This window comes from Tamandua tetradactyla, chromosome 11 (genome assembly GCF_023851605.1).
Source record: "Tamandua tetradactyla isolate mTamTet1 chromosome 11, mTamTet1.pri, whole genome shotgun sequence".
NCBI lineage: Eukaryota > Metazoa > Chordata > Mammalia > Pilosa > Myrmecophagidae > Tamandua > Tamandua tetradactyla.
The window spans coordinates 58799795-58815596 of NC_135337.1; the positions used below are offsets into that span (position 1 = coordinate 58799795).

A 15802-nucleotide genomic window follows, 5' to 3' on the forward strand; every position below is an offset into this window, starting at 1 on the left:
CCATTCTACTGTTGAAATTTTAGGTTCCCAGTTTTTGGATATTACATTGCTGAAATGAACATTCTGCTTCATGAGTTGTGCTGCACATGTGGGAAAGTTTCTTGAGAGGATATACCCAGGATTTATATTTTTGGGTCATAGGGTATGCTTATCATCAACTATAATAGATAATACCAAACTTTCCAAAGTGTTTATGTCAGTGTACTCTCCCATTGGCTCTGTGAGAATTCTTTTCTTTCTGCTTTCTTGTTAAAATTTCCAGTTCTTAATTTAAATGGCAGCTACATGATATGTAGTTTAGCATTTCTTTGATTACTAGTGAGGTTGAGAACTTTTTCATAAGACTATTAGCTGAATGAAATTACACTTTTGGAAAGAGCCCAAGTTTCAGCTTATTTTAAAATTAAGTTGTTTGCCCTTTTGTCATTTATTTTTTAATGTATTCTGATTATTCTTTGTTGACTGCTTGCATTGTGTCTATTGTCTCTTTTTCAATGGGTCATTTTTTCAACTGTCTTCATGGTGTCATTTTGATGAACAGACATTTTTTCACTTTAATGAAGTCAAATATAACAAAGCTTTCCATATGATTTATGTTTAAGAAATGTTTTTCTACCAAGTGGTCATGAGATTCTCTTATTAATCTTCTGTTCTAGTCTGCTAGCTGCCAGAATGCAATATACCAGAAACAGAATGGCTTTTAAAAACGGGAATTTAATAAGTTGCTAGTTTACAGTTCTAAGGCCGAGAAAATGTCCCAATTACAATAAGTCTATAGAAATGTCCAATCAAAGGCCTCCAGGGAAAGATACCTTGGTTCAAGAAGGCCAATGAAGTTCATGGTTTCTTTCTCATCTGGAAGGGCACATGGCGAACACAGTGTCATCTGCTAGCTTTCTCTCCTGGCTTCTGGTTTCATGAAGCTCCCTGGGAGGTGTTTTCCTTCTTCATCTCCAAAAGTCACTGGCTTGTGGACTCTGCTTTGTGGTGCTGCTCTCTCTGAATCTCCTATTCTCCAAAACATCTCCTCTTTTATAGGACTTCAATAAACCAATCAAGACCCACCCAAATGGGTGGAGACACGTCGTCACCCAATCCAGCTTAACAACCACTCTTGACTAAATCACATCATCCAGGGAGATGATCTGATTACAGTTTCAAACATACTGTATTGAATAGGGATTACTTTACCTTTATGAAATGGGATTTTGAATAAAACATGGCTTTTCTAGGGGTATACTTCCTTTGAAACCAGCACATCTTCTAATAGATTTTAGTTCTTCCTTTTACTTTTAGGTTGAAAATCTACCTGAAATTAAATCTTGACTGTGTTAGGAATATAATTTAATTTTTCTTGTGGACACCAGTTGTTTCAGCATTTTATTAAAAAGGATATTGTTTCACAATGTTTGGGCTTCTTATTCTATAAATAAGACTATTTATCTGTCTTTGCCCTGAAACTACAAAATCATTTCAACAGCTTAAAATAAACCTTGATATGCAGTAGAGTAAATCTTTCCACTTTATTCTTCAAGAGTGTCATGGCTATTTTTAAATCAATTTTATTTCCATTTCCATTTTAGAAGCAAAAGCAATACAAAACAAAACAAAAAAACTTTTGAGATTGCATTGAATGTACAGATTAATTTGGGGAGAATTAACATCTCTACAGTATTGAATCTTCCGATTATGGACATGTTGTATCTCTTCATTATTTAGATATTCTTTAATGACAGTCAATAAAGTTTTATAATTTTCTCTATTGAAGTCTTGCACATCTCTTCTTAATTTATTCTTGGGGACTTTATCTGTATTATATACATATTTCTAAGTATTTCCAGCCGGTATATAGAAACATAATGCATTTTTCTAAATTGATTGTATATCCAGCAGCCTTGCTAAACTTGCTTATTAATTCTATTCATTTATCTGCAGATTCTTTAAAAATTTCCACATGGAAGAATGTCAGTGAGAATAATGATTGTTTTGTCTCTTCTTTCCTAGTCCTTATGCATGTTTGTTGTTTTTTTCCCCCAACCTTTATTAGTATGCAGACTAAGACCTGTCCAGTAGAAGTACATTGTTGAACAAGAGTAGTGATAGTGGGTATTTCTTTCATATTCCTGTTATCAAAGCGAAACTTTCAACATTTCACCATTAAATCTAATGCTCTAGATACTTTATAGATTCTCTTTATCAGGATAAAGGAGTTCTCTTTTATTCCTAGTTTGCTAAAAATATTTTGTTATCAAGAATGTATATTGAACTTTATCAAATGTTGTTTCTGAACCTATTGAGATCTTTATATGATTTTCCTCTTTGAATCTGTTAATGTGGTCTATTAGACTGATTAATTATCAAATCTTAAGACAATTTTTCATTTTCCAACCCAATTTGGTTACGATATATTAACCTTTTCATGAATTTCTGGGTTCAGTTTGCTTGTATTTTATTTGGAATCATTAAAGCTAAGTTCATAAGTGAGATTGGCTTACAAAATTTCTTTCTTATCCTGTCCATTACATACTTTGGATTCAAGATTAGAATAACTTCATTTAATAATTTGGAAAATATGCCCTCTTTTCTATTATTTGGAAGAGTTGTGTCAGATTGGAGTTATTTTTTCCTTGATCGTTACATGGAATTTGCTGGTTAAGCTACTAAGTCCTTGTATTACTACTGTTATTAATTCAGTTTCTTTAATGGTTATTACGTCTTCAGGTTTTCTAATTCTCCTTCAGGTAATTTTTATAAATTATATTTATCTAAGAATTTTAAAATTCCATATAAATTATCAAATTTATTGGCATAAATTTATTCATATATCCTCTTATTTTAATTTTTTTAGCATCTTTAGTGAGACTCCCTTTTCTCAGTTTTAGTTTTATTTATTTATTTTCTTTCTCTTTTCACCTCCTCTTCCACACTCCTGTTATTGTTTAGATTCCCTGGAACTTTATCAGTTTTGTTGATCATTTTAAGAATCAAATTTTGTCTTTTATGATCTCTCTATTGTTTATTTTCTATTTCAGATATTTCAGATTGATTTTTATTATTTCCATTCTTCTACTTTCTTTGGGTTCATTTTGCTGTTTTCTTACTTAACTCATGAATTTTCTGTCTTTCTTCTTTTCTGATATATGCATTTAAGTAAAGTTCTCCTCCAAATTCTTTTGATAAATTTCACAGATTTTAAATAATGTATTTTCATTAATTTTACTTCAAAATGTTTTCCATTGGTTATTAAGAAGTATATATCTTAATTCAAAATATGTGGAACTTTTTAATAATCTTTTTATGCTTTCAAAAGCACAATTGCATTGTGGTTAGAGGACATATTCCATATGATTTCAGTCCTTTGTAATTACTTACACTTGCGTTATCACCCAATACATGGTCAGTTTTTGCAAATGTTTTGTAAGTGCTGGAAAATGATGTATGGTCCACAACTGTTGAGTACAGTGTTTTATATGTCTTTTAGGTCAAATTTGTTGTCTGTATTGTGTTTTTCCATTCTTCTGTAAGCCTTACTGATTTACTTGTTTGTTCTAATAATTATTAAGAAATTTCAGACATAGATATATTTTCTTTTAGTGTTGCCAACTTTTCCTTTACAGATTTTAATATAGGTTATGCCATATTATTATTTGTGTACAAATTTTAAATATATGTTCCTTTTACATTATGAGGTGACTTTCTTATTCACTGTTACTATAATTACCTCAGCTTTCTTTTGGTAAATATTTGCATGGTAGATTTTTATCTTTCATTTTATTACTATCTTTCTATAACATTATGATGTAGATTTATCTCTTTAAACACTGTATGGTTATATTTTTAATTCAATCTTATAATATTAGCCTTTGAATTGGAGTGTTTGGTCCATTTACACTTAATGTAATAACTGATTTGTTTGGATTTAAATCTTCTATCTTATTTTATTTCTCTTTGTTCTGTTTGTTCTATGCTTCTTTTTCTTTCCTCTCTTGCTTTCTTTAGAATTGATTTTTTTTTTAAATCTTACTTTCCCCTGTATAGTTTGGGAATTATTTACAGTTTCTTTTCTTTAAATAATAGCCTAGAAATTACAATTTGCATTCTTTCAAAATCTAATATTACCCTCTGTGCTGGTTTGAAAGGATGTATGTCCCCTAGAAAAGCCATGTTTTAATCTAAATCCCGTTTCATAAAAGCATAATAATCCTTATTCAATACTGTATGTTTGAAACTGTAATCAGATCATCTCCCCAGAGACGTGATTTAATCAAGAGTGGTTGTTAAGTTGGATTAGGTGATGACGTGTCCCCCCATTTGGGTGGGTCTTGATAAGTTTCTGGAATCCTATAAAAGAGGAAACATTTTGGAGACTGAAGGAGATTCGAGAGAGCAGAGAATGCTGCAGCACCATAAAGCAGAGAGTCCATGAGCCAGTGACCTTTGGAGATGAAGAAGGAAAATGCATCCCGGGGAGCTTCATGAAAAGTAAGCCAGGAGAGGAAGCTAGCAGATGACACTGTGTTCGCCATGTGCCCTTCCAGATGAGAGAGAATCCCTGACTGTGTTCACCATGTGCCTTCTCACTTGAGAGAGAAACGCTAAACTTCATCGGTCTTCTTGAACCAAGGTATCTTTCCCTGGATGGATGCCTTTGATTGGACATTTCTATAGACTTGTCTTAATTGGACATTTCTTCAGCCTTAGAACTGTAAACTAGCAACTTATTGAATTCCCCTTTTTAAAAGCCATCCTGGTTCTGATATATTGTATTCCGGCAGCTAGCAAACTAAAACACCCTCCTCCTGGACAATAAAAATACCTTTAAATTATTTTACTCCCCTTCTGAATTTTATGAGATTACTATTGTGTATTTTAATGTTATATATTTTATATATTATAATAATGTCTTATGTGTTTAAAATATATACCATTATTTTCATTTAGAGCTTTATTTCTTTTTCTTTACATCTGGCTTAATTTTCTTTTTGCCTTCAGTAACTCCTCTAAAATTTCCTTTAGTGCGTTTCTTCTCATGATGAGCTCTTTCAACTTTTGTTTGTCCCAAAAGTCTTTCACCTTCATTCTGGGAGTATAATTTGATTATAATAGCCTTTTGACTTTATGGCATATTGAAAATATCCTTCCATTATCTTCTGGCATCCAGTGTTGCCATTGATAAGTCAGCCTAATTGCTACTTCTTTTAGTTCAGTTCAATCCTGACAGCTTTTAAAATTTTCTCTTTTCTTGAATTTCTACATTTTCACTGTGATACCTATAGTAATATACTTATTTGTATTTATCCTGCTTAGGATTTATTGAGCTTCTTAAATCTGTGGATTGGTTCTAGAAAATTCTTAACTGTATCTTCTCACAAATTGCCTCTATCTTTCCCCTCCTTCTGATGAAATATATATTTCTGATCTTACTGGTCTGACCTCTCTTGAGTTTTCCCTCTTTTCCTCTTTTTCTGATACATTCCTAATTCTTTCTTCTGACATATATCCTAGACTTCTCTAATTAGGAATGCATCTTTTAAAATCTTGTTTGTCACTTTTATAGTTTTTTAATTTCCTTCAGATATTTTCAAGCTTGTCACATTTCAATAAACATAGGAGACACACTTATCTTTTATTCTGACTGACAATTGCAATATTGAAAGTCTGACTGACAATTGCAATATAAAAAAGAAAAAAGAAATTACTGTATTAGTTTTCTAATATATAACTAATATTAGTTTTATGTATTTTTTTCAGTGAATGGCACATTGCAATCCTCAAACATGTGATTGTCTTTGTTGTATTGACATAATCAGTGACTTGTAAATTCAGCAGTAGCATTTGAGCAAGGTTTATAAGCAAGCAGTATTTCCAGTTAGTAAATACGGTTTTAGAAAATCATGTAAGAATAGATTTAAACTTGCTGAATATAAAGATTGAACTTCAAGTCACTATAGCTTTAGTAATTGCTAATTGTATTAGTTTAGATGCTAGCACTGCAAGTGCTGTGCATATTCTGAGTTTATTAAAATTAAAAGGTCAACTGCACGGTAAAAAAAAAAATCCATTTGGATTGTATTAGCTATTATTTCTAGAGCATCTCTTTAAAAATGCCATATTTTCTAACGTGCCTTATTACCTTCAAATGTATTCTGGACACTATTTGAAAAATTATTTATAGGTCAATTTGAGGATTAGGATGATGGTACTTTATCTCAGAGAAGAGGTTTTTGTTTTTTTTTAACTTGTTTCTATGAGGTTTCTGGGGGCAGTGCTTGTCAAAATATACCCTAACCCAAATGCAGAGTTTTAGTTTTCCTGGACACTCATGCCGCCTAAGCACTGGCTTCAAGTTGGCATGTCAGCTGATAAACTTCTGGTTTACTCCTACCCTGAGGCTGTAACCCTTTCCTAAGTCTAAATAACTCACAAATAATGAAAACTATCTAAATCTGAAGTCTGTGCACTTACCCACTATGCTTTCTCCAAGGAAATCTGATTAGATGACAATGCCGATTTATAAGACATATAATTGGAGTTAAGGAGAATTCAGAGGGCGAGGGATGTTTCTCTTTGCAAAGAAATTAGCCAAAGGTATTCCTTTGAATATCAAATTTGATTCTATTTTATTTAGAAATCCATTTTTTTCTAAAAATGTACAGTTTTCTTATATAATAGTACGTAACTAAAAATTATATTCTGCTAATAGAAATTTATTTTTAAAGCTAATTATTCTAGAATATATTTAGCTTAAGCAAAACAAAAGCCATGCCTATATAAGCAAATAAGATTAACATCAAACTACATTTCTAAGCAGTTTAGTACAGAGAAAATGGTTTATTGGGTTGAATTGGAAGTAGTTTTATAATTGGATTTATTTCTTTAGAGGGACTACAGCCTATGGAAGAAAATCTAAAATCAAGATCTGTTAGGCCTCTTCTTTATCTGAAGGACACAACTGAGGTAGGTTTAATTTGTAATTATTATAAATAATTAATAGAAATAAAATCAGTTCCCAGAATTTTATATGTTTCTACAATTTCAAAATGCTAGTGGATTTAAGGATGCAAAGAGCATAAACATTTTAAGTGATTTCATCCCAGGTACTGTTATAAAAAAACTTTATGTGTGGGAAAAACAGAGAAAAATATATTCTTTGTTGGAAATATTTCATTGTAGTAGAGGTTATATTATTGAACACGATAAGGACTCACAGTAACAGTTCATAAAGTCAGTTCTGACAGGCATAAAAAGTAGACATGTATGGCTTATTGTGACTATTAATGGTTACTCTGGCTTTCTTATGCTTCTGTTTGTATAGGATATATTTTTACATTAACTTTAAACTTGTATTTAAAGTGCATTTTTTATACATAGCATATAATTGGGACTTGCTTTTTCTCTATGCTAAGAATCTCAGGTCTTTATTAGAATGTTCAAGATATCCATAGTTAAAGTAATTATTTTAAGGGTGGATTTACACCTGTCATTTTATTTTTATTTGCTTACTCCATTTTTTTTCTATTTCTCCATTCCCACCTTCTATTCAATTATTTGAATATTTATTAACATTTTAATTTATCTATTGGCTTGTAGCTATACTTCTTCCTGTATTTTTTCAGTGGTTTCTCTATAAATTGAAATATAGGTCATCAACTTCTCACAGTCTACTTAGAGTAAAATTTTACTATTTCATATAAAGATGTAGAAGCTTTTCAATTGTGTAGATTATTTGCTCCTGCCCTCTTTCTTACTATAGTTTTCATATGTATAGCTAACCCTCACAGGACAATAATATAACTTTTGCTTCCAACAGTCGTGTGTATTTTAAAGAGAATAAGAGGGTAAGAAATAAACAAATATTTACCACATCTGATGCCCTTCAGTCTTGCTTGAAGATCTAAGTTCCATCTGATGTAAATTTCTTTCAGTTTGAAGATCTTCCTTTAATATATCTTATAATGGACTGCTGGCAACAAATTCTCCTAGTTTTCTTACCCAAAAATGTCTAAGAACATCTTGAAGGAAATTTTTGCTCACTATAAAATTCTGACAGTTAAGTTTTGCAATTTTTTTCTTTCAGCATAGTAAGAATGTTGTCTACTGGCTTCCATGATTTTTGATGATTAGATAGTTGTATTTAAAATCTTTATTCCCCTCTATGTAACTTGTTCTTTTTCTCTGGCTGCGTTCAAGATATTCTCCTGCTCCTTCGTTTTTAGTAGTTTGACTACATGTCTATGCATTATTTTCTTCATATTTATCCTGCTTGGGGTTCAATAAACTAGAATTTTTAGACTAGCAAATGTCTTTCAACAAATTAGGGCAATTTCCAACCATTATTTTTTCAAGCATTTATTTTATCATTATTTTTTAACACATTTTATCTCTCCGCTCTTTCTGGGACTCTCATTATACATATGTCAGACCTTTCATTATTGTCCCACAGGTTCCTTAACCTCTGTTTTAAAAGACTTTTTTCTTTTTTCTTTTTTCAGATTGGATAATTGATATTGATTTTTATCTTCAAGTTCCATGACTCTTTCCTCTGACATCTCCTTTTTATTTTAAGTTCAACCAGGGACTCCATTATTTTAGGTATTATATATTTTTATTTTGAGAATTTCTATTTTCTAATAGTTCTTGTTTCTCTGATAAGATCCCCTATTTTTTAATTTATTGTGAGTATATTTTACTTTTTCATTTAGTATATTTCTTAAGTATATCTGGGTCATCTCAAGATTGGCCTTAACTGATTGTCTTTATTGTTAAAACTAAGTTTCATTTTCCTGTTCTTTATATGGCAAGTGATTTTGGATTTATCCTGTACTTTGTGATTTATATTATGGAGACTTTGGAGTCTGTTATATTCATAAAATTAATGATGTGTTTGGCTTAGCAGTCAATGCTTGGTTATTCTTACTTATACATGTGTACATGTTGGGTATATAGAGATTTGTCTTTAAATTAAAATATATAAAGCCAAGCTGAGACACTTAGAAAAAGCTGAAGCATTTTATTTAGTTACTCCCCCTTTACTATGTTATATTTACTCTACATTAGAGAATATTTCTATTTAAGCTGACATGGTTATTTTCTTCAGTATTTGAACTTTAGACTTTCCCTACTTCAGAAAAATAAGTTTTATAGGAATATAAAGGTTACGTTTTAGAGACAAAGGAAATAAAAGTAAAAAACTTGAGCACAGGCAACTCTTTTAACTCCTATGTGTTTGTTTCTTCATTTATAAAATTCTAATGATAGTAACCCATTCATTGGGTTTTGTTTTTTGACGCCTAAATAAAACATTATATTAGAAGGTATTTAAAGAACCAGACAGTTGTTATCATAATTAGACAGGCCAAATATAATCAAGCATTAACTAAGTCTCAATAGGCACATGGAAAGAAAGAAGTTCTAAGGCAGTTTTTCACTTTCCTAATGTTTAGGTGGAAAATGCAGAGCCTTTGCATAATCTGTATTCACAGAATGGTCAAGCATGTAGAAGATCATTGGGTTCTCCTGTGCTCAGCACTCAATCTTATGCTTACAAAAAGGAAAGAGACTCTACTTTATTTACAGGTATATAAATTCCATGTTCACTGAAAGTGAACTGAAAGTTCACTGCATCTAAATTTTGGACATAAGCATTAAGAAAACTTTTAACTAAGGAATCTCAGTATCTGATTATATTACCATATTATTTCACGACCTAGTAAATCTGAAGACTCTATTACTAAAAAGGGTGAAGTCCAGGTTCCTTATGACAGCATATAAACTCTTCCCAGCCTTCTAGTCTATGCCTTTACCCCATCCATACTGCTTTTAGTCATACCAAACAGGCTAGTCCAACTGGTGTGTCATTTGATCCATTCTGGTCTCTATTTTCAAAACCCCTGATAGATCCCTTTTGATCTTTAACGGTTGGGAGCTTTAAGTTGCAATTAACAAAATATCCAAGTACATGTGGTATAAACAATAAGGCTATTTATTATCTCAAATGACAAGAAATCCATCAGTAAAGCAGTTCCAGGGTTGGTTAATTCCGAGCTTAATGATGCCATAAATATCCAGTTCCTCCATCTTTCCCCGAGTGTCCTTAGCAAGCAGCTTGTCCTTATAGCCTTTCTGTCCCATATGCTGACTACTAGTGCAGGTAACTTTATGGGCAACAACATTCAGTGAAAAATAGAAAAACCCTTTTATCTCGTTAAAAGAATGAGAAAATGTTCCCCCAAGACCTCATGTCCCCAAAGTTTCACATCTCTATACCTAAACCAGTAAGTCAGAAGATTCAGCCACATGGATCCCTAGTTTTCTCTCCCTATCTCTGTTAATTGAACTTGGTCACAGTATTTGTGACTGGTAGAGTTACTCTTAAGTGCCCATGTTATGCACTCTGATATTTTCTATTTTACTGCACTCTTTTCTCTTCTATTTCATTTTTAAAATGTCGATTAGAAAACACTAAATTGATCTCACAAAACGTGAATGGTTTGTAACACACAGTATGAAAAACACAGGCTTAGCTTATTCAAGACACACTCTCTTGAGCACAGAAGGGACCCGGATTCCCATGAAGGACACAGTTGCTTGGAAGAAGATGAATAGGATCAGAATTCTGTTAGCAAAGAAGGGGCGAAAATGACTATTAAGTGGGCAAACCCTATTTATCACATTATCCTTCACAGCTGCACTCAGATGTCCCGTCTTCTCTGAGGTACTGCTGGAAAGCAGGGGCAGGCTGTTCTACTTTTTCAGCAAAGCAAATTCCTTTAAAACTATTGTTGAGTTTCTTTTCTAAAGAAGCACTGTGGTTCTTTTGTGAAAGTCCCAAATTAAGAATTTTGGGAGAGTTGTCAGTATAAATGTAGGTTTATCCTAGCCAAAATGAATAATTAGAAGAAGCAAAACAAAGAAGAAAAATTCATTAAATTGATACTAGGCAATTTTATTCCAAATTCGTAGAAAACCTGCCATGTATATATAAGATGGAGCAGTTTGAAAGAAGATTTCAGAAGTCGTGCCCAATTTCTTGAGAGAATGAAACAGTATTGAAAGAGCCGAAGGAAGATATGCTGAAAATAACCCTATTAACTACCCTTCCTCACATACACAACATAAAGAGAAGAGGTTTATTATCAGTGACAAAATGTGAAAAGATGGGGAATCCTCCCTTGGCATCTCTTTGCTCATTTCATTCCTTGAAATGAGGAAAAAGCATTCCAAGTCTGTGTCAGAGGTATTTAGATAGAAGTGAAATGGCCACGCCTAGACATTTCTTCCTTGGCTTCCTAGTGTCGCCTGAGATATTCTCACTTAAGAAAGAACTACCTACCTTGAAGGAGCAAGATCTTGAAGGGAGATCTGACAGCAGAAGAGATGGGACACAATTCCCTAGCCGCCATCTGTGCAAATGTGAATAACAGCCACAGTGATAACTGTGCAAAGAAGAAAAAAGATGACCCATCAAAGAATTCATGAGCCATAAGGCCTCTCTTTTTACCAAATTCCTCCCCAAACTGACTTGCGTACTCCAATAGAAAAGTAACCGACTATGCACCGCACGTGGAAATGCACAGAATAACCCCCACCACTTCAGAGTCATGGAGAAGTTTCACAAAACTTACATTGCAGAGAAACAAATGACCCCAGGATTTCTCAGGTCTTCAGCTCAGCTTCCTTATCAGCCTACTGGGCCACTGATTGCCTGAACTCATGGCATAAGGTAACAAGGTCTGAATTTATGTGTTAATTTCTATAGGGAAATTTAACAGTGCCAGGTAAACAAGGAGAACTTTCAAAGAACATTTACTATTATTAATTTTTAGACAAATAGGGAGTCCAGATTTTAGTTTCTTGATTCAAAGGTGAGTAGATAGGAAAAATAAGAACAAATCATGGGACCTATGCAAAAATTCTGTAGCAAAAAAAAGGAAATAAATAACTTAAAAGGTAGCTGAAGATCACAGTTTGGCAGAATTTGTGCCCATGAAACAGGAGAAAATCTAGACAACAATTGTTCCATACCATCAGGAAATTAAAGAAAATAAGGATTCTATAAAATGTACATATGAATGAATTAATTGCAAAAGGGTATGGGGGAACTATTTTGGGATGATATATTGATTTTTGTGATCAGTATATACACGAGTGTATTTATTTGTCAGATTTTATCCAAGTGTACTTTTAAAATGTGTGCATTTTATTGTACAGATATTATACTTCAATAAAGTTAAGAATAAAAAGAACTAACATTGCAAAAGTCCAAAACCCCTAAGATATAGTACACTAAAAGAACATGGAAAAGATCTTGTATAAGTGCAATAAGTATTAATTGTATTTCATTTTCTCTTCACAAGATTAATTTTTAAAGTCATAGATAATTATATATATAACATAATTTATCCAACTCTGCGGTCATCACTGTCTCCTGCATATTGTCATTTGTGTTCAGTTTTATTTTTCCTGACTTATATCCTTTAGTAGTTCTATGAATGAATTGGAAGACAATACCAAGGAATTCACCAAGAACACACAGAGAGATAGATTAAAAATATGAAAGAACAGTTAATAACTTGAAAGACAGACTGAAAATCTTCAACATGTTTAATATTTTTAGAAGAAGAAATTAGAGGAAATAGTGAATGATCTATATTTGAAGAGAAAATGGCCAGCATTTCTCTCTAATTGACCTAAATATACTTCAGGTAGTGAGAAAGAATAAATATCTACTCAGACACATTGGAATAAAACTGCGATTCATAAAGAAGAAAGAAAATCCTAAAACTACCAGAAAGTAAAGCCAGTTTTTCTACAAGACAACGACAGTAAGGCCAATGGCAGAATTCTAATTTATATTTGATTCCAGAAAATAATTAAGTTGTATCTTTAAAATACTGTCAGAAAATGATTCTCAACTTAAAAGTTTATATCAACTAAACTGTCATTCAACAGTGACAGCAAAATAAAGAAATTCCCAGATATATAAGGATCAAGAGTTAACAACCAACAGATCATAACGGACACCGTGGCCTTGCAGCAGCTGAGTATTTATCCACTGGGATAAAATACTTACGTTGACTTGTGGCCACGAGCCCACAAGGCCCACCTTCAGTCTTGACGACCTGAGGGTTAATATTTCAGGACACCTGTAACCCCTTCCATGGACACCGGGTTACCATATGTTACGAGTTGAATCATGCCCCCCAGAAGACATGTTCAGGTCTTAACCCCCAGCCTTGTGAATGTGAATTCACTTCTAAATAGGATCTTTGAAGATGCTACCAGTTAAGGTGAGGCCAAATAGAATCAGGGTGGGCTTTAATCCAATATTACTGAGGTCCTTAGAAGCAGAGGAAATTTAATCACCGTCAGTAGGAGACAGGAGAGGAGGGAGATGACCGTGTGACCAAGGCAGAGATTGTGATAGACTGTCAGTAAGCCACCTCCAGGGTGCTCAGACTTCAAAGAAAGCAATGGCCTTACTAATACCTTGATTTGAAATGTCTAGCCTCTAAAACTATGAGGCAATACATTTCTGTTGTTTAGGTCACCTAGTCTGGGGTTCTTAGTTACAGAAGCCCTGATAGACTGAGACCCCCCAGTATACCGTGTTAGTAAGGCCCTTGCCTGAAATTTTAATCCTGTGGTCTCCAAGACTGAAGGTGGGCCTTGTGGCATCCTGGTCGTGAGTAGGTTAAGTATTCCAGTGGGTTGCACAAATAATAGTAATTGGAACATTTTCCATGGAAAAGGTTTGGAAGTGTTGCACTAGATTATAAACCAGTTTAGGACAAGAAAAAAAGCTAAATTTGTCACTCATATCATGTGTATCTGGGAACACTTTTAGGTAGAGAAATGCTGGATTGGCCACCAGGCATATTTACAAGAGTTCAACCTTGGACACTTCCTTCATGCCAGGTGGCAAGATCTGTTTGATATCTGTGAACTGACCTCCCTATACATCAACAGTATTTAACCTTATGAGACTTTCTGCTAGTTAATAATGACTTCATATATTAGAAAGATTTGAAAATTATGGAATGCCTGTCTTTCACAAAAAAAAAAAATCTCCAAAATCAGCTTTCTGCTTAATTGTCTTAGCTGAACATTAAAGCCTTGACCTCTGTCCTTTACAGCTCTATCTTGTTTGCTCAAATGTTTACTATCTGCTACAGTAAGGTACTACGTAAGGTGCTTCCTATATATTATTTTAAATTGTAAAATATTTTTAATGATATTTTCTAAATGCAGCAATAGCTATGTCTCTTTTATGAAAATCTTTTTTAGTTTCAGCTCAAACTGGAAAATATTCTAGAGAATCATTTGAGCCTGTTGGAAGCTTAGAAGATAATGTAAATGAAAGGTAATATTTTATTCTGTTCAGTGATGTTTCTGATAGGATGAATTCTGCCTTTTATTTTCTAGTAGACAAGAGTGAATTTATTCTGGCTTATTATTATTATGATTTAGTCCCATGCAAAAATCCTACGACTTGTGCAAGACTGCTTAGCTCATTGGCAGCACATCCAGAATTTGAACACATGCTCTTTCTGCTGCAAGTTCACAGTTAAATGGAGAGGAAAGCATGGAAAAATGAGATGAGAAAAATATATATTTTTGTAGTAGAAACATAAATTTAGTCATACTATAATATGGATGTGAAAACAGTAGGTGATTTATTTCCATAGAAAGTTATAATCCTTCTCATGAGCCTCTGAACTTCAGTGTAATGATAAAGGATCATAATGATCCTGGTTTTGTTTTTTGCTTTTATTTGCATTTTTTTTTCTTATTAGAGAAGTTGTAAGTTTACACTCAATCATGCATAAAATACAAAATTCTCATATACCACCTGATTATTAACACCTTGCTTTGGTGCAGAATATTTGCTATAATTGATGATAGCACATTTTTATAATTGTACTATTAACTAAAGTAATAGTACTATAGTACTAGTAATAGTAATAGCACTGTGGTTGAACCGTGGGCTAACTGTTTGCATAGTGCAGAATCGTGATTTAAAGAAAATGTTCTGTTACCATATATACAATCTAGCATTTTCCCTTTTAATCACACTCAGATATAATTTCAGTGCTGTTAATTATGTTTACAATGTTGTGCTACCCGCACCACCATCTATTACCAAAATATTTCTATCATTCCAAAAGGGAGCCCTGTACATTTTAAGCCTCAACTTCTCATATCCTATTCCCACTCTGTACCCTAGATTCTGACTCTTTGATGTGCTTATTCTAATTATTAAAAATTAGTGAAATCTTCAATTTCCAGCCCATGCATTCCCCCCACCCCCTCTCCCCCCCCAAAAAAAGTCCAACAAATAGTGCTGCAAATAAAAACAGGACACATACATGGAAAAAGAATGAAATGTGACCCCCACCATACAGCATACAAAAAAATTTAGATCATAAAATATTTGCCCTCTTGTGTCTGGCTTATTTCACTCAACATGATTTCTTCAAGGTTCATCCACGTTGTCGCATGTATAAGGACTTCATTCCTTTTTATAGCAAAATAATATTCCATTGTGGACATAAACCACATTTTATTTATCCATTCATTGGCTGATGGACATTTGGGTTGCTTCCAATTTTTGGCAGTTGTGAATAATGCCACTATGAACATCAGGGTATGAATATTTCTGCAAATAAAGTTGTTGGAAGTTTTCTTGTGATTATATTGAATCTGTAAATATGTTAGGTAGGTTTGACATCTTAATATTTAAGATATTTAGTCTTCCAATCCATGAATGGAATTTCCTCCCATTTATTTAGCTCTTCTTTGA

General features: G+C 32.9%; 1 protein-coding gene and 1 long non-coding RNA gene across 10 annotated transcripts in view; one reads left to right on the forward strand and one right to left on the reverse strand.

Moving 5' to 3' along the window:
- C11H1orf141 (chromosome 11 C1orf141 homolog) overlaps positions 1–15802 on the forward strand; it is a 43708-nt gene that overhangs the window by 21469 nt on the left and 6437 nt on the right. For 8 of the 9 annotated variants that reach the window (XR_013159423.1, XR_013159424.1, XR_013159421.1 and 5 more), the window contains 3 exons: positions 6881–6957; positions 9444–9576; positions 14287–14362. Coding sequence is in view for 1 of the 9 variants with exons in the window: in XM_077120657.1 (XP_076976772.1) it covers positions 6881–6957; positions 9444–9576; positions 14287–14362 (286 nt within the window). In the remaining 8 variants the exon portion in view is untranslated. The remainder of the gene's footprint in view (positions 1–6880; positions 6958–9443; positions 9577–14286; positions 14363–15802) is intronic. The other variant, XR_013159426.1, reaches the window with a different exon arrangement.
- The window catches only part of LOC143650181 (uncharacterized), a 52996-nt gene that overhangs the window by 20083 nt on the left and 17111 nt on the right, over positions 1–15802 (reverse strand). Inside the window, exon 2 of the long non-coding RNA XR_013159429.1 lies at positions 11333–11435. This is a non-coding gene — a long non-coding RNA (uncharacterized LOC143650181). The remainder of the gene's footprint in view (positions 1–11332; positions 11436–15802) is intronic.